This window comes from Erpetoichthys calabaricus, chromosome 3, assembly GCF_900747795.2.
Source record: "Erpetoichthys calabaricus chromosome 3, fErpCal1.3, whole genome shotgun sequence".
Lineage (NCBI taxonomy): Eukaryota > Metazoa > Chordata > Cladistia > Polypteriformes > Polypteridae > Erpetoichthys > Erpetoichthys calabaricus.
The window spans coordinates 276,232,857-276,256,621 of record NC_041396.2 but is presented as its reverse complement, the minus strand read 5'-3'; the positions used below and the strand labels follow the sequence as shown (position 1 = coordinate 276,256,621).

The 23,765-nt window shown below is 38.5% G+C and overlaps 1 protein-coding gene across 4 annotated transcripts in view; it reads left to right on the top strand.

Annotated features, from left to right (window-relative positions):
• The first annotated feature begins 1,573 nt into the window (after positions 1 to 1,573).
• Positions 1,574 to 23,765, top strand: part of neurl4 (neuralized E3 ubiquitin protein ligase 4) — a 113,858-nt gene continuing 91,666 nt past the window's right edge. For all 4 annotated transcript variants that reach the window (XM_051925430.1, XM_028798364.2, XM_051925429.1 and 1 more), the window contains exon 1: positions 1,574 to 1,754. In XM_051925430.1, coding sequence (XP_051781390.1) covers positions 1,590 to 1,754 — 165 coding nt within the window. In that variant the 5' untranslated portion in view covers positions 1,574 to 1,589. The remainder of the gene's footprint in view (positions 1,755 to 23,765) is intronic.

The following is a 23,765-nucleotide window of genomic DNA, read 5'->3' as shown; positions in this document are numbered from 1 at the left end:
CAATGGTTGAACATTGATTACGTCATGAATATTCAAAAAGGGTGTTTTTTTAAGCCATACATGGTTACTGAAAAGAGGTGATGGGGAGTGGCTGAAAGCAAATGCACAAGCACAGAGTTTTAAGCTGACTTGAAATTTATAAAGGCACTTGATGTGGGGCCTGATGTATAAACATACTGTTTTATAAGTGCAATTTTTTTGTGCATATGCTGTTCTTGCCTTTCCAATGTAAGCAAATTAGGAGAATCTATGCATGGCTTTATAAATGATGCCTCAGGAGGTGAAGCAACCTGTGACAATGAAAAATACATGAGTAATGAAATAATAGAACTAATAATAAAAACAGTCAAGTCACAGTGCAGCCACCTGTGATGCATGAATGAAGGCAGGTGCCCCAGCTTTTCCTACTGCGATGAATCCTTTGGGATAAAGCCTGGAATCAATGACGAATGACTTAATGACATTCATGGTAGGTAAAATGTCCAGTGGGGGTTAGGCAGGCCTTTTGGCCTTGGAGACCCTGCAGATTTTTTTTTCTGGAATCAGTTCATGTAGCTTAAGTAGAAAACTTTGACATCCTTGAAAAATTATCTGGACGAGTTATTGGGACAATTAGCTATTGGCATGAGGGACTGACTTGTTCGTCAAACTTCTTAAGTATTTTCGTCAAACTTCTTAAGTATTTTTATATTTGTATGCTGTTGGTGTCGGGCTGCATCAGTAGTGTGCATGTCCAAAAGGAGAAAATAGATAAGGGTTATCATCCCTGTACTGAGAAATTTGAAAAACTGTTAGCAACACAAGACTTCAGCTATAAGACCTTATAAACTGAGTCAAATGTACAAGAAGGTAAGTAGCATGAAAATTCTTTAGTCACTGCTTACACATCTTGTGATTTTTATCATTTGACAATTACTTGACAAAAAAATTAATTCTAATTAAATTATTGTTATTCCTTGGCCTGTGCTTTATGTTCAGCTGTTTTGAACATGCATTCTGTGAAAAACTATTTAACAATACATTTAATAGTATTTATGATAACATGTTCTACAGAACATTTTCTCATATGCATGAATTTTGCCTTTTTGCTGTGCATGGGTATGTACGTTGTATAAAGTTTTTAAACTGAAGAATTTAATTTGAGTAAACTTAAATGGACACCCGATCCCTAGAGTTCATGTATCGTCATTTAACACTAAGCCGGTGTAGTGAAAAATTCTACGCCCTGTAAAAAAAAAAACCAAACTAATATTGCTTGGAGTTTAGAAACAGAACAAACATCTACTTGGGAAACTGTTGCGCCCTCTGTAGCTCTGCACAAAACAAGCTAAGTTGCCAGTAGTATTTGTATACTATAAAAATAACGTACACTCCACCGCCTTCTCCTCGCCCCGTTGCCAATTGTAGCATTAGCACCTGCAATCAAACTGAGTCTGACACGCTATCGTAAAGTAGTTTACCTGTGACATCATTTGTCCATTTTGACCTTCTGCCGTCAAGCGCGGCGATTGCCATAACTGTCACTAGGGCAACGAAAGGTAATTGTCGCAAATTCATAAAAGTGTCGCGAAGGGGGCGGTGGGGCGAAGATGGCGGCTGAGCTGCATTCGCGCAGCGGTAAGCTAATCGGTCTCTCAAACTCAAATCGGACTGCCCAACGGAACCAGCCGATCCAGGAGTTTAACCATGGGCTAGTGTTGAGCCGGGAGCCACTGCGGGACCGAGATGTCTTTACGGTTCGAATTGACAAGAAGGTAAACACGGGGCAGGGGACAGAGGGAGGGGAACCGAGCCAAAGCGGGTGGGAATGGAGACGCGGGAGACCATGGGCAAGAGGTGAGCTTGTGAGGGGTGCGTAGCATGGGCCTGAAGGGACAGTCGAAGCCGAAAACGGCGAAGGCTGGGCACGGGACAGAACATCACGTAAAGCCAAGTTGCAGTGCGCATAAAGAGACAGGTGCTGAATTGAGAAAGTCACCATCCTGCCTTTACACGCTGCCTGTACAGCTTTGATACGCGTGCAAGGGGGTGCGAAGCTAATAAAGTAGATGTACTGGAAACGTGGAATCCAACCCAAGTATGCTTTACAAATGAACAAACAGATCTGTGGAAGTGAATCGGGTTGTCGCACCCAGTTGTTACGGGAAACAAAGCCTCATTTGACTGGGTTAAATTCATTTTTGCAAGTGTAGACGAATTTCTTCATCTTGACGGGCTTTGAGCAAGAAAGACCACCCTTTTGTTGAAGCAGACTTACCCATTTAATAGGTCTTTATTATATACTGAATTTTTGCTAATCCCCCTGTCCCCAGCACACTTTAAATTTACTGCACAATACAATTGTTGCGTAAAATGCTCATTTATGTATTACTTTATTGTGAATATAGAACATTAAGCTAATGTTCGAAAAGAAACAATGTGTAAGAAGTTGTTGAACTGAAAGAACCAAGTATGCAGTGCCCTAATCGTCAATTTTGGATTATGAAAGTAAAGATGAAGTTCTTTTAAGAAATCCACACATTTTGATTTGAGAGAGTCTTGAGTAAAAGTTCTGAGTATCATCAGTTATTATGGCCATCCTTAAGGAGATATTTGGACTTTATTCTGCTCAGTTTTCTTTTAGCAGGGAATGCTAAGGTAAAATTCAAAGTAGCACTATATCAAGTGTAATGGTTATGAGAATTGGTATCTTTCTGGATCTGCACAAGGATAAGAAGTTCAGGTTCAAATTTATCAGAATAAGAATTCACTTTATTGGCCAGGTACACTAACATGTACTAAGAATGTCTCTTGGTAGTTTTGATGCATTATGGGAGGACAGCACGAAATACAAAAAGAAACAATATAATGCTGCATACAAGGGCAATGCAAATATAATGAAACAAAACTGAAATATGATAAAATCTGAAGGAGAATAAATTGCAAGGTGTGTAGAGATACAGAGTAGAAACTCAGATCTGGTTTGTCAGAATAACTACACATGGGGAAAAAAAACTTTTTCTGAGAGTGTTTTATTTTTTCACCACACCCCTTATTGTCATGTGTTCAAAAGGTCAGATTCTGTTGGTCCCATTTTATGGGTTTCTTTTTATAAGGACCATTTTAGTCATCTAAAGTAATTCCGAAATATATGTACTGGGAAAAATAATAAAATAAGGACCGATTGCCTTTTAACAAACAATCTTGTAAATATGTGTACTGTAACGACTATATAGTAAAAAAAATTGAAACAACATTGACAAATCATCTTCCTACTATATATTATTAAATTCTAAGATTTGTATGTCCAGTTTCTCTTAGCAATCTGAGTGGTTAGTTTGGCTTTGGTGATACGATCGAACGAGGAAGTGTGAGTGTGAGACACACATGGAGGAGTAAAGGCATACTGAGGAGTGTCACTTTCAAGGACGGCAAGTATAAAACTGGACAGGGGGTGAGAGGCACATTAAAAACAAGGTTATTAGTCTGAGAAGCAGACTCTATATGAACATGGTGAAGAGGTGATCACACACATGTAGATACAGAAGAAAGGTACACATAGAACAAGGGATAGCAAATATTTTGTAACTATTTTATTTCCTCTCTTCAGGTACCGTGGCTAGTAAAAAAAATAAGTATGCAAAGAGCTATTCTTCCCAATTTCTCGATTTCCCTTTTGGAAAAAAAAATTAACAAGCAAGTCCAACTAGACTTTAAATAATGCATTGTAAAATATCTTTGTGAACATACAGAAAGTATAAAAAGAAAAACTAAATAAAATGTACATCTACATTGACTGAATACTTCCTCAGTAGAGGCTATCAAAGCAAGCTCTGCAGTACAGGCTACACTTCTCACATTACTGAAATGATCTCGAGGGCATACGTTTCAGTTTTCAAAATCCTCTTTCTACAGAAATTGATGTTGGTGGGCAATTTTTTAAAAAGATATTCGAATGAAGAAATAACCTTATTTGTACCAAATAAAACATCTTCCATTCTAGTGCTTTCTAAAATTTGAGAGGTGTAGCATTTTAGCACACATGGATTAAAAGATACAAATATAGTCGTTTTTGTTCCTTAATAATTACTTTATACTTAAAAATTCTCTGCTACTTTTGTAAAAACTCTGTGATGCCACCTTTCTCTTGGTGCCCAATGCATGTGTTTATTTTGCTTAATGGTTAATGCAAGGCTAACTTATTTACTCCCTATATATAAAATCCTAAGCTAAAAGTGAAACAATTTTATGTGAGTTTTTATGTCACTTTTTTGTCATGCTTTAATTTGGGCTTATTTGAAAGCCTACATATATATGTTTGGTATCATTCTTTTCAGAATTTCTCAAACTTTAATGTAATGTTGTTAGATTTTCAGATTCTAATTCAGTTTTTAAATTATAAACTAAAATATATCTAGAACTCACATCTCGCGAGACGAGAGTTTATGCCAAGAGATTTAACCATGCCCGGGGCCGGAAATAAAAGACAAAGAGCAGGAAAGCTGCTTCACAGGCTTTTAAATGTTCGAAGCCCCACATGAGATGGAGATCACACGGCATGGCAGCAGCAGCAAGCCAGCAGCTGATCGAGCAAAAAGGAGGATAAAAAAAGAAACTGAATTTGTTTCCCATTGTATGACCGTTTAAGAGGGGGTTTTGGAGGAGTGACTGCATCTCCTTGGGGTGTGTTCAGCCCCCCTCTTCACAACGCGAGCGGCAGAGACGCGAAGTGGCTGGCGCATAGCACAGGCCAGGGGAGTTGGTGAGCAAAGTGAGCAGGGGGCGAACCCCCTAATTATTAATATAATTGACTGTGGAAAGTATCTGCATGCCTACATTAAATCAGATTACAAACTTATTTTCTTTTGGCATCACAGAATAACTGTTATTGGCTGAATAATACTTTATTTTCTAAATTGTTCGTATCTGCATAGTTGCTGTCATTTAACATTTGTAAAATGCATGTATGAGCATTTTTCAGAAAAGACATTAAATGTGCAATAGCTGCACATGAGTTTGTACTGACCCCTTCAAAAATTAATAGTTTTGAGGGAAAAAATTTGTCATCATATCGTACAGCATACAAAATGTACTGCAACTGTCCGAGGTACACTGGAGGAAGGACTGACAAACAGCTGTTTAATAGTCCTTGAAAGGACTGTTTATTGTCCCCTTAAGAAAGGACCCTGATCAACTCCCGCTGTTAACTTCTTTAGCAGCTGCCTCCTTTCCTTTGTGGGATCATAGTAAGACCATCCGAACTGCTGTGCTGTTCAAAGCACCTCCTTTTAAGCTCCATCAGTGTGCCTGGCATCACAGTATAACAAGTTGAAGCCTGTGTGGACTGTCATCTCCACAGTTGTACCATCATATGCAGAGCTGTCAGAAGGACAAATAACAAAGGTGTTTTCCTGATGTGTTCAGCTGCAGGAAAAATAATGTACAAGAGTTTCTACCAGTTAAAAAAAGTTCAACTGAGGCTTCATTTACCTGTGTGCTGTGCAGCACTAACCAGCAGTAACTGTTGCCTACCAGGGTCCAATTTTGAGATTTTGATGTATATTTTCCTGTAGCCTTGCTTATGCTTACAAATCTGCTTTATCTTTTGTCATTGAAACACTTTTTTAAATCTGCTTATGCCTTGCAGAGGTCCAAGGGATCTAGAGCCAAATACTAAGGAGAAGTAGCATACACAGTATTCAAGTGAATTTTTGAGTAATTGTTTCCTAATATCATGGTCTGCTGAAGACTTTCACAATAGAATAGTTCCCTAATACTAGGTAAATACCCTCAAAATCATTACCAGGGCTCTTAAAAATGTTTGAAGCTCTCTCTCGTGCTTTGCTAAATCTGATCAGCTTACTACACAGATGATCTGTGAGTTAGTAGTCACTAGAATATCTTGCAAAAACTTGCATTTTAAATTAAAAATCCAGCCCATCCTCAGACTTTATCAAGGGATTGTTTATGTAACATGAATTGACTAAAGTCAGCCACTCAGGAGCATAATATTTTTGAAATTAAAGTAGGAAATGTATTGATAGACTGCTGAATACCTAGTTGAACTGCTACATAGAGCATTGTGGAATGTTTCTATATATTAATGGTACATTAATATTAATGCCAAATAATATGTGGCATTTCCCTGTCATGATATTTACAGCAGCAAACAAACATTAAATATTACATTTTGACCAAAACAAACTTTTTACCCATTGTGACTGAGTAAACAGACCGATCCGAGGATGGCAGAAGAAAGGTTGGGGTGTGAACCAACAACCCTGTTTAATGTGAAGGGAGAAAAAAAAGTGTGCCCTTGATATTCTATTTGGTGGGCTTTCTTAATCTGTAGTATGGCACTTCGGTGGGAGCTCTGTCTCCATTTAGGGCCTGGTCTAAACTGAACCTACTTCCGGGGACTACCTGTTTAAGTGTTTATGGTGTCCCTTGTGGGCGGGGATAGTCGTCATCGTCTGACACCTCATTGGAATTGTGGTGGAGAAAGAAGTGGTTAGCGCCTGCACCCCAATTGTCCGAAGGTGGTACTGTTTACCATCTCACAGCCTGGAAGGTGCTCCCCTGGAACGCATGCGTGTCACCATGTAAATGTTACATTTTGCTATTGCAGTACATAATTCATTACATTTATATAGCGCTTTTCTCAGTACTCAAAGCGCTATCCACACAGGGAGAAACCGGGAAGCGAACCCACAATCTTCCACAGTCTCCTTACTGCAAAGCAGCAGCACTACCACTGAGCCACCTGTGAGGACATATCAATAAACTGTGGAAAAACACATAAAGACATACTTTGCAGTTGTAAAAAATTCCATTTAAATGTAACCTTGTGAAAAAGATACAGTGATGTTATCTCTATGGATAATAGAACATACTGTTAGCTAAGAGAACTGAATTAATATTCTTACAGTCACTAATCGTGTAAACCACAGAGAGAGGAAATATATGCAGACTTCCCCCTCCTTTGCGAATCACCTTTGTAAAGTGAAGGTGATCAGAAATTTCCTGTCATTTAACCAGAAACGTAAGTCACTGGTGTATGCGAAACACTACTGGGAGTTTGATTTGAACCATGTTCTATGGTCAGACAAAGCAAAAATTCAGCCTTTTAGCAGAAAACAATCAAGATGGGATTGGCGTAAAAAGAAGGATGGCTATACAGAATATACTGTGATCCTTGATGTCAAGCGTGGTGGAGGATATGTGATTATGTGGTCCCGTTTTTCCTCTAAAGGCCCTGGGAACCCTTTTGGGGTAAATGGCATAATGGAAATTTAAATGTCTGCCTCTGCCAAGAAGCTGAAACTGGGTCTTCATTAGATCTTCCTGCATGACAGGGATACAAAATATATGTCTAAATCAACACAGAAATGATTATAAAGGATCACACAATCAAGCTTCTGCCATGGCCATCTCAGTCCCCAGACCTAAACCCCATTGATTCAACTACACATGTACTTTGTCAGCATGCCCATGTCGATCAAACACAGGAAGCTCTGCAGTTTACTTGGGACTTTACGCTGTAGGAATATACCTAAATAAATCAAGGTAAATAACATTCAATCTGGCTTTTATATAAGTAACATATGAATGTTTTTATATAAAGACCATCACAAAACATAATCACAAACTGGGCTTTGCACGATACATTGGAAAGTTTGTAAGCCCTGCTTTTTCTTTGAAGGACATGTGTGGTTCAGACTGACTGGTAGGATGATGCCCGACCTGTTGCTGCATCTAAACAGTGCCATCTTTTGCCTTTGTGCCTGGTGCAGCTGCGTTGTTCTTATATGTAGGTGGACGTTTCTTGCCGGGAGGGCTTCTGTTCTCTTTCTACGATGTAGAACCCTCATTATCATCTGAGTTCACCTCTGTAATAGGATGTCTTTATTTGAAAACAGCAGTGTCAGATCGGAGGGAGCCTGAACACGACTGACAGAATAAAACTGAATAAAATAAAAAAAGCTAACCTTTACAAGTACCATATTTTCACACCAGCTGTTACAGACTCAAATCAAATGTATGTTTTTATTGTATAATAGTAACAATAAGAGCAGCTCACTACTCAAAATGTTTATTTTGTGACGCGACAAAGCTCGAACCTGCGACCTGTGATTATAAGTCAACAGTTCTTAGGGCTCGTTTATACTTCACGCTTAGAATGCGTACACACACGCATCATGGCTGCCACGTGTTCCCAGCATTCATTTAACGTGTCCTCTGAGCAGGTCCTCAGAAATTAACGCGATGCGTGCGCGAGTTAGTCCCAGCAAAAAGTCGGGGGGCGCAGTGTGATAAAAGTTGGAATGTGACATCAGAGTCTGTTTACTATCTACATGAGACAGAAAGCCGCAGTGCGGATCCTACAGGATCGATGTACTTGCTTCGATGTTTGATGAATGGTTCGATGTGGTGAAGCAAAATGGTGACATACAAATTCTGTTGTGGTGCTTTTATATTCAAGCGTCGCATATTCCCCATCGGAATGACACGATACATTTTAAAAGTCTCACATACCATCTTCTTTGTTGTCTTTTTTTTTTTTTGCACCTTCACAACTGCAACATAATGTACAGCACTATATTTGAGCCACAGAGAAAAAAATTAAGGACACAGTGAAAAGGCTTTAGTCTCGAAATGTCCACTTTAATCTCGTAGTTTACTTTATCATTAAAGTAGACCGTCGTAAACAGAGTTGTTAATCGCTACGTGCTTCTGGGGCTTCCTCCTGACCTAACAGCAGCAGTAAGCAGCAATAGATCACCATACAGAACACATTAAATGTAGGATATTCCAGCTCGCTACACATTAAGAATCCTTAGATTTATACTTGAAACCACTTTCATGATGAAATGCATTAAAAGTATGTATGTTACATTTTACAGATAAATCGTTAATTTCATTTGAATAATGAATACTGTTAATAATTACACACAATAGGTGACATGGTGGCAGAGCGGTGTTCCCTGCCTGGAGTTTGCATGTTTTCCTGCTGGGTTTCCACATTGTGGTCAGTTTTCCATCCAAAGACATGAAGGTTTTGAGATTTGGTGAAGCTACAATGACGTCAGTGTATGTGAGTGCTTGTAATCACCTTGCGGTGTGCTGATGTCCCGTCCAGGGATTGTTTCTGCCTCGTGCCCAATGCTGGCTGGAATGGGCGCGTCTTTGGACTGATGGATTTAATCATTAAACATCCTTTTCAGAGATATTGTGGCAAGGTGTTCTCGGAATTTAATGGATGTTTCAGACAGCTCACAACACAGCGAAGCCACGCGCGCAAGTATAAACAGGAAAATGCTAGCGTAGCAGGAGCGTCTGCTGGAGCATGCGTTGCGTCGAGTGAAGTATAAACCTGGCCTTACTGCAGAGCAGTCGTGACACCAAAGTACGCTAACCTGATTTCTTTTCCTTTGGTTATGGTCTTGAATAAAAGCGTACTTGTTCTGTTATACTTTTGTGAAAGTGCTTATTTGATATTTGGACTTCAGTCTTCACACATTATACACCTCATGTCAAAAGTTTGTCGTTAGTACTAAAACATGAAAAAAGTTTGTTTTTTAGGTATGTGTTCAACATTTCTGTCATGCTACACTTACATAGATCTTTGTAGACACAGAACACTCATGAAATGCATGTGTTCCAAGTGATATGTTGTTTATCCTGTACAGCTGTAGGTACCTCACTCCCAGATTAACAAGGTTTGAGCTGGGAGAGTTTTTTGCTGTTTCTTCAGCGGTGGGAGGATGGGATAGCAGGCTGCTTGCACTTATCGACACATTAAACAAAACAAAAGACGCTGACGTAGAGGTGCGAATGGATTTAAGGTGGACTGGGTTTATGAGTGTTTTCATAGGCTTTGGTAATTCTAGTGTTAAGGTCTGGGAAGTTTCTTAGCCAGGGACCCAAAATTGTGATGTTTTATTCCCCGAGTCACTTAGTTATCACTTTTTTCTTATGGCCCGGTGCCCCATCATCCTGGAATAGTCGTGGTTTGTCACCAAACTGTACTTGGGTGGTTGGGATAAGTTGCTCTCGGAGGATATTTTGGTACTATTCTTTATTCATGGCTGTGTTCTTAGGCATAATTGTGAGTGAGCCCACTCCCTTGGCTGAGAAGCAACCCCACACATCAATGTTCTCAGGATGCTTTACTGTTGGCAAGACACAAGACTGATGGTAGTGCTCACCTTTTCTTCTCCAGACAATCAAGGGGATTCATCAGAGAAAATGACTTTACATCAGTCCTCAGCAGTCCAATCCCTGTACCTTTTGCAGAATATCAGTCAGTCCCTGATGTTCTTCTTGGAGAGAAGTGGCTTCTTTGCTGCCCTTCTTGACACCAGGCTGGACTTTCTTGGGCACCCTGAAGCCTTCTTCACAACAGCAGTTGAAATGTTTTTTTTTGGGGGGGGGTTAAGTTCATTTTCATGGCAAAAAAGGACTTTGCAATTAATTGCAATTCACATGATCACTCTTCATAACATTCTGGAGTATATGCAAATTGCCATCATAAAAACTGAGGTAGCAAACTTTTTGAAAATTAATATTTGTGTCATTCTCAAAACTTTTGGCAATGACTGTAGACTGCCATACATTGGCCTGCATGATAGTTATTGAGCAGGAAAATCATTGAATGTTCACATTGGTGTACACCTCTCATGCAGGTGAATTTAGAGTCAACAGTTACCCTTATATGTGTAACTTTGAGGTGAAGACCGTATACAGCAAACATAACAAAAAATGTATAAAGTATTTACTGGCCAGTGAATAAAGCTAGGACATCTTGCAGTAGCAGCATTCTGGCTTGAATTTTTTTATTATTTATTAGGGATGCATAATAGCATTCCTGCATATAACGTAATAGTCAGATTTGAGAGGATTGATATCAATGCCAAAAGTGCTTTGTTAAATATAGCGTTTCTCAATTCAAGAAAGGTTTTTTTTGTGTGAAACAGTACATATACAGTACGTGTTATTACATTTACTTAATATTCTCCCTGGCTATTCATGCGTTGAGTTACAGCAGAATTCAATTTGCTAAGAGAGAGCTTTCTTTTAACTTTATTACATATGACAATGCAAAGTTCCATCAAATGTCTTTAGGGGTGTGCATCCATAGCTGACTTCTGTTTCCACTTTCAGTCCATTTTATTTTTCAGTATGGTTTCTTTTGTGTCAGGCGTGCTATTTGATTTTAAAATATTTTCGTGTAAATAGTATTAAGTGACAAATGATGAGTTATTAATGTCTTTCATGCTTTAGTTTGCAGTGAATAGAGAGATTAAAGTGTACTTTATGCATTGTTACAGCATCCTATTCCTATCAACTGTAGTTAAACTTTAAACAACTATAAAGAATATACAAACTGTAAACAGTAAAATGCCCTTAAGCAATTCAAGATTTATCTCCCATGGTTATTGCATCCTAAATCATAATATTAATTGCTTGGTCTCATCTAATCTCAGCTCGTTTCATCATCTGAAACCCCTTTTTTGGTGAGGGTCATTTTGTCAGCATTCTAAGCAGGTGAGCTGAGATTTCCATGTTCCAGCTCTTTCCTGGTGTTTCCAAACCAGATTTAATCCCTCCAGCATATCCTGGGTCTGCCACAGTGTTTCCACCTAGTCGGTGGTTAGAGTGGGCCTGGTGTCATTATACAGTTGTGTTATTGTTTGAGTGGTGCTGCAGTTTTATTCTTGTAAAGAAACTATTAAACTTACTACAGAGAAGGAGGTGTAGCCAATATGACCTAAAGAATCTTTTGTTGAGAGGGCCCTGGCTTCAGGACACAGGGTGGGGCATGACCAGGCTCTGATATATGTAGAATTGGATTTTACAAGTGTTACTATACAAAACTAGGTGTTCGCTGATTGACATGAAATAGGACACCAGATTATTAGCATTTAATGAGACCTATGCCTTTATTCTTGGGCAATAGGGGACCTTCTCATATTTACTGCAGCAGTGGTACTTGAAAAATCTGGAAAAGGATCTCATACTAGGTTAACTTGATGCCATACCAAATTTGCATAATCCAGCACATATCACAGCTGAGTTGTTTTTTTTTTTCTTGTTGCATTGCCGATTTTATTTATGTAGTTTAATTTGTTGTGTTCTGAATTCTGTTGCATTGCAGGCTTAATCAAATAAGTTTTTTTTTTTTTACTTTTTTTAAGGATTTTAGAACAATTTTAATGTGAAGAGTCCATTTTTATTTAGTTGAAATACAGTGATCCCTCGCTATATCGCGCTTCGCCTTTCGCGGCTTCACTCTATCGCGGATTTTATATGTAAGCATATTTAAATATATATCGCGGATTTTTTGCTGTTTCGCGGATTTCTGAAGACAATGGGTCTTTTAATTTCTGGTACATGCTTCCTCAGTTGGTTTGCCCAGTTGATTTCATACAAGGGACGCTATTGGCAGATGGCTGAGAAGCTACCCAACTTACTTTTCTTTCTCTCTCTCTTGCGCTGACTATCTGTGATCCTGACGTAGGGGGTGTGAGAAGGGGGGCTGTTCGCACACCTAGACGATACGGACGCTCGTCTAAAAATGCTGAAAGATTATCTTCACGTTGCTACCTTCTGTGTGCAGCTTTTAAGTATGCTGCACGGTGCTTCGCATACTTAAAAGCTCAAAGGGCACGTATTGATTTTTGACTTTGTATCTCTCTCTCTCTCTCTCCCTCCCTCCCTCCCTCCCTGCTCCTGACGGAGTGGGTGTGAGCTGCTGCCTTCAACAGCTTTGTGCCGCGGTGCTTCGCATACTTAAAGCCAAACAGCTCTATTGATTTGTTTGCTTTACTCTCTGTTTCCTTTGAAGAGGAAGATATGTTTGCATTCTTTTAATTGTGAGACAGAACTGTCATCTCTGTCTTGTCATGGAGCACAGTTTAAACTTTTGAAAAAGAGACAAATGTTTGTTTGCAGTGTTTGAATAACGTTCCTGTCTCTCTACAACCTCCTGTGTTTCTGCGCAAATCTGTGACCCAAGCATGATAATATAAAAATAACCATATAAACATATGGTTTCTACTTCGCGGATTTTCTTATTTCGCGGGTGGCTCTGGAACGCAACCCCCGCGATGGAGGAGGGATTACTGTACCTGAATATGCCATGCCGAGCATCACAAAAACAGGAATGCAGAGCTGCATGCTTGTGGTATACCAAATTGAACAGCCACTCAAAATCATTTTATAATTTAATTGATTCAGGTGGGCATTCCTGTTTTGCACCATCATCCATTTAATTAAAGCACTTTGTAGTGGATTTATTTAAACTGTAGTATTAATACTAGAATTACCAAAGCCTATGAAAAAACTCATAATTCTGACTCACCTTTTGGGATTGATACAAAAATAACACAAATTGGGAAATAAGCATTAACTTAATTACAGGAAGAGTCCAATTAAAATAAGATATTTGGTTAGGACAAAAACCTGCATGCATGTTGGTGGGGCAGGACATAATTTGAGAATCAGTGTGGTTCATGACTAGCAAAGGTAGTTACACAAAATATGCTGTTTTAAGATTTCACAAAAACTCAATTAACACTAGAATTACCAAAGCTTTTTTATCCCTCCAGATCAGAGAATTTCCAGTTCCATTGTCTCAAAACACCAGTAACATCTATAGTTATTCCTAGTTTTAAATAAAAACTAACAGCATCAGATTGGGGTTTTGTATCGTGATCGTGACTGAGAGTATAAAAGTGAAAAAAAAAACATTAACTTTTACAAGTACTATAAATTTACACTGGCTGTTACAGATGTTTTCACTGTATAATATTAACAATAAGAGCAGCGCACTACTCAAAACGGTAAATTCACAGGCACCCAGGATCGAACCCACAGCCTCTTGATTATAAGACAGCAGTTCTTACCGCTGCACCACGGAAGCTGTCAAATTATACTTGCACCTTTTGTGAAAATGTTTTTGATATTTGGACTTTAGCATTCACACATTATACAGTTTATGTCTACATTCTGTCATTTATTACTAAAACATGAAAAACGTTTCTGTTTTAACGATGTGTTTACATAGATTGCTGTACACATGGAACACACATGAAATGCATGTGTTCCAAATAACAATATATTATTTACCCTCTACAACTCCAGCACCTCACTCGAAGATAATCGAGACTTGACCTTTGAGAACTTTTTGCCTTTTCTGCGGCGGCGGGGGGGGGGGGGGGGGGGGGGGGGGGGATGGTATAGCAGGCTGCTTGCTGCTTTTGTTGATCGACACATTTACAAGACAAAAGACACTGACGGAGAGGTGCGAAGGGATTTAAGGTGGGCTGGAGTTACAAGATTTTTCGTAGGCTTTGGTAATTCTAGTGTTAAATAGAGTTTTTGTGAAATCTTAAAATAGTATATTTTAACTAATATTTTTAACTAATTTTGCTAGTCATGTACCACACTGGTTCTCAAGTTCAGTCCTGCCCGTCCAACATGCATGCAGGTTTTTGTTCTAACCAAATATTGTACAGTATTTTAATTGGACTCTTCCTGTAAATAAGCAAATACTTATTTCCCAGTTTGTGTTATTTTTGTATCAATCCCAAAATTGCAAACTGGTTATGCAAAAGTTTTACAAATTTAGCAAGAATTTGTTTTTATTTATTCTTTTTTAATGTTCTGGTCATTTATGGCATTATTTATTAACTAGTAACACTCGGGCCTCTTGTCCTTGAAAACCGGTGGCTCATGAGTCTCTCACAAAACACAGTGTCCATGGTCATTCTGCCATGCTTGCAGCAAATCTATTCACCATGCAAAGAAACCAAAGACCAATAACACAATGGGTAAAGCCTGCATCTCCACTTGTTTGGTCTTGTTTAACCTTCTGTTGAGCCTGGATAGTATTGCTGACACTTGCAGCGAAAACAATCAGTTGGCCTGTATAATGTGTTTCACTGTTAGTAGAGCACACCGTACTTCTTTTCCTGTCAGCAATGTTTTGTGCTGGCACCACTGTGCCTTTCCTTTCAGCCATGGCAAGTGGCTGCCACGAGAAGGACCCAAAGCCTAATTTTGTGACTGTAGTAGCACACTTGTTCAATTCATGAATTGTGTTATGTGTATCACAGCACAAACTCTCAATTAAGACCAAGATGGCCCAGTGGTTCACAACTTTTGTGTGGCAAATGGATAATTCTGGAAATAAGTTGTCTGCACTAGTGTGTTCTGTATTTATAATTCAGAGACAATTAGGGGAGCAAGCTCCACAGAAGAAGTAAATTAGTAAAAGAAAAAACTTTGTTAACTATTTAAAGATATGGAAAAAATGCAAATATTTCCTAATTTTGTATAAAAATAAATCTCACACTACTGTACTTTTACAAAATAAGAGAAGAAAAATGATGAACCAGTCAATCAATGAGATCAGTTAGAACTAAATGATTTTGTAATTGTGAAACTAGTTGGAACAAAAAACTTTGAACTAAATTTGAGGCCTTTTTTTTGCAGTAGGCTGTGTATGCTACTTACATATCTATTGCAACCAGCCAACCCCAACTATCAGGTTTAGAAGTGCATGATGGAAAAACTAGTCAGTCTAGTAATTTGCAAAATAGTTTTTTTATTATTATTATTTTAGTGCTGCCAAATTATTCATTTTTACTTTTGCTGTAGCTGATGCAATCTTAGTGTTAGCATTTTTATTTTGTTAATCTTTTATTTTAAGCATCTGTTACAGGTTGACATGATACTTTCTTTTCCTGGGACACTCTCCTAATCATTTTTTTTTTGTTTTTGGTAGTTATATGCAGCTTTTTTTACATGTACATTCAACTCTATACTGCATATTGTCCTTTCCCTATGAGCAGAGAGAGTTTTTAAATAACCAAGTAAGCCCCGACTCCGTGTATGTTGTTGGCCTGGGACGAAGAATGCCAGGACATCACTTCAGGCAAGCTTTCAGTTGCCATTTAAATGGAATGTCTTTTTTTTTTTTTTTTTCAGTTATTATAGATATAGCCTGACATGGAATTAGCACAGTTTCAGCCTCAGAGCATTTAAATTAGCTCTACATATAGCTGTAGCAAATTAACTGTAGCTTTTGATATATAGTCAAGTAATTTATATATACTATATATTTATTTCAATGCCTTTAGACAGATTACATACAAACCTTATAGTTATACTCACTGTACTGATGTACAGGTTTCCTCTCTATTGTATGAGTGCTTTCTCTGTCTTTATATATATATATATATATATATATATATATATATATATATATATATATATATATATATATATATATATATATATATATATATATAGTGAAAGATGCCCAGACACAGATGTCCAAAACACACACATTTATTTATACAACACAGCCACAGTAAACTCACACAGCTGAGTCCTTTTTCTACTCTTTTTTCTCCTGGTGCCTCCACTCCTTTCTCGCAAGCTCCATCCTCTTCCACCCGACTCTGGCTTCCTGAATGGAGTGAGGCAGCCCCTTTTATAGTGCACCCGGAAGTGCTCCAGGTGCTTCCCAATTAACCTCCGGCAGCACTTCTGGGTGTGGCGGAAGCGCTGCTCATGAAGCCAGCTCCTCTTCAGGCAGCACGCATGCCAAGGCTCCGGAGATGTCCAGGCGCCCCCTGGTGGTGGCCACGGACCCCAACATGGTTGACCCTCCAAGCTCCCAATCCGTGGCCCTGATGTAATCCAAGGGGGCTGCCCTCTTGCACCCTGGGAAAGATATTGCCCCTCTCCCGGTCCTTCCCTTCTCCAGGCGTCCCGCTGGGGCAAGGTCCTTGGTCGTCTGCCTCAATATTTATATCAATATGTATCTATATATATATATCTATATACAGTGATGTGTGAGTCCCTGTCTTGCACCCCAAAACACGAGGATGAGTCTCAGTACTTTAGCAAAACCAACTTTTTTTTTTTTTTTTTATTTTGCCTTATACAATTTCTTGTATTAGGAATTTGTTTGTTTTCGCATACCCCTTGGGGTCAGAGCGCAGGGTCAGCCATTGTACAGCACCCCTGGAGCAATTACAGGTTAAGGGTCTTGCTCAAGGGCCCAGCAGAGTAGGATCTCTCGTCAGTGACAGGGATTCGAACCGGCAACCTTCTGGATACCAGCACAGATCCTTAGCCTCAGAGCCACCACTCCGCCCCAAATTTTATTCATCTTGAAACAGAAACAGCATGGTTATTTACTGTAAGGATCTACAATTCTCCTAAACACAGACACAGCAATCAGGAAGGGTCATTGCCGGGTTAGTGGTCAAATAATCCCATTCCCTGAACTCATAATGTTCTTTGCATCACCCATCGACAGCAAGCGCTTATACCGCGACTGCAATCGACTCAGATCTGCTTTAGCTGCGAGCTGCTTCCGCGTTGGGAGCCTGCGGTTTCCCCGGTAACTGATAAAATGTCTTCCATAGATGCGGTAATTGCACTTCAGGATGCTCTTTGGCATGTCTTCCCTTTGGGGGGAGTCCCAAACGAGTTTAGAAACCTTACTATATATATATATATATATATATATATATATATATATATATATATATATATATATATATATATATATATATTACATTGCTCTTTTGACAGGTTTGTTACATTCAGATAATGTGCCCACTTTGAAGATTGTACAGTGGACCCTTGACTTACGAACTCAATTCGTTCGCAAGGGCTGGTTATAACTCAAGTTGGTTGTAAGTCAAGACTGTTTTTCCCATAAGAAATAATGGAAATGCCCTTAATGTGTTCCGAACCTCCCACAGAAACACTTACTTAACTTTTTTTTAATAAAAAAGAGTTGTATAATGTGCATAATTTACCAAAAACACCAATAATTTTTCTAATGTACTAACCAAAAAGTTATAAAAAGTGTCTAGCCTACCAGAAACAACAATTTCATACTGTACTCACCATTTAAGTTGACATCTTTGGCTTGTAGGAAGGAAGGAGGAGGAGAATGAAATGGAAGGTGGTTATTGTTTGGAAGGAGCTTCCTTATACAAATCTTTTCGTTGTAAATTGTCAAGATGGTGTATTTCGACATGCTGTACATATTAGTGAGATCGGTCACACGAACGCCACTCTCATATTTCCACACAATTTTCTTCTTCGTTTCGATTGTGATCGCTTTCTTTACCTTCGTTACCTTCTCTTCCTTCCTTTGCAGTTATCAAAATAATTTATATAAATCACTGCACTGACCGAAATTACGTCCACAAACACATGTATCTGGGCTCCGACTGATGCTTATAAACGCTCTCGGCTGTTTGTTTACAATCGCACAAGTGGATACACGTGACCGCATTTGGGTCATAACGCAAGACGTTGGTCAACCAAGTTGTTCGCATGTCAGGCCGGTCGTATATCAGAGGTCGACTGTATATGTATTTTTAGTATGCTCATTTCACTACATAAGGAAAATAACGTAACACGATTAGTTAAGTTTATTTTTGAACTACTGACATCATTTTGAGAACATTTCTTCCAACACTCAGAATATCTGTGCCAATTCTGGTTTCATCTGCATCATATTTTTTTCCCAAGTCAAGCATCCCACCTTTTCTTTTTGCCAGAATTTCATTTTAAACTTAATGTTTATATCAGTTATTAGGAATAATAATAAACATGACATTTTTTTCCATTATATCTGGAGATTTCAGGTGAGTTTATTATTACTGAGGAAAATGCTTGGTAATTATTTTTGCCAGTGATCTAAATTCTGAAGCAACAACTAAAAAAAAAAAAAAAAGGCTAATGATTTCTAAAATGCGTGTATGTCTGTATGCACGGTTGTCATTTATTTATGTGTGTGTATTTTTTCCTTCTTTGGTGTATATGTGCTTGGAAACATGACATTTTTAACTGACATCCTTTTACAGCATGAATGCAGAAGCAAACGTTATTATTTCTTTGTTGTGGACGATAGATACACACACATATACTTTATTAATCCCAAGGGAAAATTCACAAGTAGTAAAAAGTCATAAATACATACATTAACCATTTTCTAAGGTCTTGGAGTAGTTTGTTTTGTTAATTTTTCCACTATTCTGCTGTCTACCTTAATTTCTGGAACTTGTGCAACATTTTTCACTGCATTCAAAAATCTGCCATGTATGCAGGTATCACTTCCTTTCTTCCCCCAAACATCTCTGTTTCTTCTTCACCATAGCAAACACTCTTCCCTAATGTGGTGTAATTTGTCATGACATTTGAAATAAGATAACGATTAAGATAGAAATTCAGAAACTGCAGGGTAACAGTAGCAAGACAAAAAAGGTACAAATGTAAATATAACAAGAATTACATAAAAGTAGATTAAGTGTAGACATTTACCAAATGTAAAGTGATTACAGTTAGACACTTAAAAGTTACAATTTTACAGCACAGGATATCAGTCATTGGCACAGTGCAGTCATCTCTTGCTATCCATGGGGAATTGGTTCCAGGACTCCCTGCAGATGCTCAAGTCCCTTGTAAAAATGCCTTTGTATTTGCTTAAAATCTATGCATGTCCTCCCATAAACTTTAAATCATCTCTAGAATACTTAGTGATGCTTTTGCTATTATAACACTTCCACAAATTTCATCTTTATTGTGCAAATGCTTAATTCATTTGTACTGACCTTATGGCCCACTTCAGCAAAAGACATGACACTTTTCTAAGTTTTTTATTTTCTTTTTAAGAGAGAGCATTTCTCGCGTCCTCTTAAGGCCTGTTTATACTCTGACGCAGTCAGCTGTTTAGCAGTCATGCACAGAGGATTTTTATCCTGGTCAGTTTATAGTTCAAGTGTTAGTTGTGCAGAACAGAGCAATTCAGAATCCCCCAGCTTTCCCCCCAAAGTTTTTTCTTTACCTTTTATATATCGATCTGAGCTGATATTTCCGTTTCTGCCTGAACAAACTTTCATCTTTGCCCAAGATCTGGGCAATTTCTCACCATGAATTGGTGGACATTTGCCAATGTACTTTTAATGTTCAGTTTTTTAGGCACGGATAGTAACACTTCACACAACTATTCCTCCATTGAGTGCATGTTTTCTTGTCTAACACATGCATGGTTGACGCCCACTGGGCTGCGTGGTTAGAAAGTTCAGAAGGCACTTGGTTGCCATCATGAGGGGTCCACATGCTAGGGTCAATAATAATGTGTCAAGTATAAAAGACACTTTAGCTTTTGAGTTTGCACTGATTAAGTCCCTGCACTATGTACACACTGGCCATCGCTATTACCTGTTGGGTAGTTTAATGAGGTCCTCAGACTTGTCCTACCACAGTCACTGCAGGCCTATGGCAGAATGCTAAGAAGATGTTCAAACTTCACTATAGAGGAAGTAAAAATCATAAGGTTTATGTCGGTGTGAAAAAGTGAAAGGATCATTACTTTGTGTACATCCTCAGTTTGTGTACTCCCCTCAGACCTGTCATTCAGATGCATCCAGAGGTCCTCACCACTTCCACATCTTCACTCTCAATGAGAACAAGGGACAGAGTGAGCTTGACCCCCCTGAAGTCTACGATAATCTCAATTGTCTTACTAATGTTGAGATGCAGGTGGTTCAATTTGCACTACTCAGTTGTCCAATTTTCATTCTTCTGCTTACCACTGATACACCCAACTATGGCTGTGTCGTCAGAAAATTTCATTAGATGACAATGATTCAGTATTGTAGCTAAAGTCAGATGTATGCGGTAAAGAGAAATGTAACTAGTATAGATCGGATAAAAATCTAATTTTATTTGTCACATACAATTTATACATACAGCACAATAAGTTGTGAAATGCTTAGTTGCTCAGCTCTAATGATTGTGCCTTCAAGAAGAATATAAAGGGTCAGTAACAATACATGACTTTAAATATTCAAAAATCATTAAAAGAATTATAAATATGTGACAAATAATAAATAATGACTAAGTAAATAATATTTGAGTTTCAATTAGGGCATGTTAGAGAGTTTGCAATAGTGCATCTTATTATTCTAGATACTTATGTGGATGGACTGTGGGGAAAACCTCCTTCTCTGCCTTTCTGAACTGGACTTTAGACAGCAGTAGTGTTTACATGACTGCAGCACATAAAAGAGGCTATTGTTAAGATGGTTAGTATCACAGATAATTTTCTTTGCTCTTGTCTGACATTGCTTGGTATAAATGTCCTGGATGTTAGGGAGCTCACACCCAGTGATGCGTCCAGCTGAGACAACCACTCTTTGCAGAACCTTGTTGTCCTCCTGCATGCTGTTTCCAAACCAGTTGGTGATACTTCCAGTCAGAATACTTTTGATGGTGGATGTACTGTATCGACGTCCCTTAGTATCTGGGAGGGCAGCCTGAAATCTCTGAAGCATCTGAGATAGTGGAGATGCTCCCACGCCTTTTTCACCAAGGTGCCAACGTGCTTGGATCAGGTCATATCCTTCGTGTTGTAGACCACCAAGGTATCTGAAACTGTACACCCTCTCCACCAGCAGTGCAGTTAATACTGAGGGTATTAGTAGTGCCTCTGCTGTTCTCTCCCCAAAGTCCATAATCAGCTCCTGGAATAGGCAGAATTCAGGAAACGACAGTTGTCCTGCACCCAGTGTGACAGACTTCCCTGTGGAATACCTGTGCCTACTCATGAACATGTCAGATGCACAGCTCTTAAACCCCTCAAACTGTTGTCTAAAAGTAGTCCATTATCCAGGACACCGTGGTAGAATTAAACCTCATTGATTGGAACTTCGCCCCTAGCGGTTTGGGCTGTATGGTGTTAAATATACTATAGAAGGTCTATATCCTCATATGCTACCCTGTTTCTCCAGATGAAAGTAGGCTCTATTCAGCCTTGTACACCCCATTTGGTCCTGATAGTCATACTGCAGGGTGTCCAGTGCTGTTCTGTCCAGGGGGTGCAAGTGAGCCAATATTCGCTTTTCCAAGGTCTTCATAATGTGCGAGATCACAGCCACCAGTCTAGTCTCTGCACAGTTGCATTGAGGTATTTCACAAGATGTTTTCCATTCAACTGGAACCCATTGTAGGCTTAAGGTGGAAGGTTTTTATTTATTCATGTTTACACAGAAAGGCATTATGTTTCCCTTCCCAGTTGTATTCAATATCAGACAAATGTAGATAAGACAGGTTAAAACTTAATGCAGAAATTGTAAAATATTTACATATACATAATTTGAAAAAACGATTATTATTTCTAGCAGTTTGGTAGTACATATTTACTTAAAAATGGTTACATGATACACATGAAATCTATACACTTCTGGAATTTTTTTTTTTTTAATTTTTTATTTTTAATATACCTTATTAAAAAGTCATATGGCATTGGAAGAAAGGAATTTGTGTTCGTTTTTAAATTGACTGTCCTCTCTCATTACTAAAGTTAGCTCTGCATGTAATGGGTGTCTGTTATCAGATTGAGATGATTTTCAGTATTTTCAGCATTGCTCTCTGGTGTGGATTTACCAAATCATCTGTGTCAGCTCGAACTTTAGATGAATATTTGGTAATCTGCTGCAGCTTTTTCAGATTTTAGTTAGACAACTAAACCGGGCTGTGAATCTGATGCTGATAATAAACTGGATGACACTGCGATAAACAGGACAACATGAGATTCTTCTCCACTTTAAATAGTCTTGAGTTTACAGAGGAGAACTAAACCTTGATTGCATTTAGAATATATGTTCTTTGTTATCTATGTTATCTATAAGAACACTTAATAAGCGGCAAACAGCTGCACCAAAGTGCTGTACAAATTCAAACAGAAATAAAATCAAATACCATTTCTTTGATCGTTTTGACATTCAGATTAAGATTTCTTATTGCACCAGATTATCAAATAGTCCACTTGAATTATATAATAGCTTTCACTCTCCCTGGATATGTGTCCTCCGCATGTTGTCATCAGCATACTTGTTATTGGGACAGTTGTCATTGATCTCTCTTGGGTTACTTGTATACAATGTATACAGTAATGGTAATAAAACACAGCCTTTTGTGAACAAGTTGAAAGACAAGTCCCGAATCCATAAAGTAATTAATGGGTTAACATTCATACTTCTCAATTTCTCAGTATGTGAGACTGAATGATACTCAACGCTGAAGAAAAATCCAGAAATAATGTTCTGACGTATGAACCAGGCTTATTGAGAAAAATGTAGATTTAATAAAAATAATAAAACATTTTATTTATTCATAGGCGTCTTTCTAAACACTCAAGGACACCGAACAATAGATAAAACTCACATAATAAAACTAAAATGCAAAAATTTAAAATCAGAGCAATTGTAATTAAAGAGAAAAAGCAGTCTTAAACAAATGAGTTTTAAGTTTAGATTTGAAAAGTGAAAATGATTCAGTATTTCTAAGCTCGGATGGTAGTGAGTTCCAGAGCTGGGGAGCAGAGCAACTGAATGCTCTGCTGTCCATAGTGGTAAGACGGATGAAAGGGACAGTCAAGTGGATGGAGGAAGAGGATCTAAGGGTACGGGAGGGGATGGCAACATGGAGGAGGTCAGACAGATATGGAGGAGCAAGGTTGTGGATAGCCTTAAAAGTTAACAGAAAAAAATTTGAGTTGAATGCAGAACTTAAGCTGGAAGCCAGTGAAGCTGCTGCATGATGGGAGTGATATGGTGAATAGAGGAGGTTGTAGTAATGATGCGGGCAGCTGAATTATGAACCAGTTGAAGCTTATAAAGGGATTTGCGAGAAAGACCAAAGAAAAGGGAATTGCAATAATCAAGACAAGAAGTGACAAGGCTATG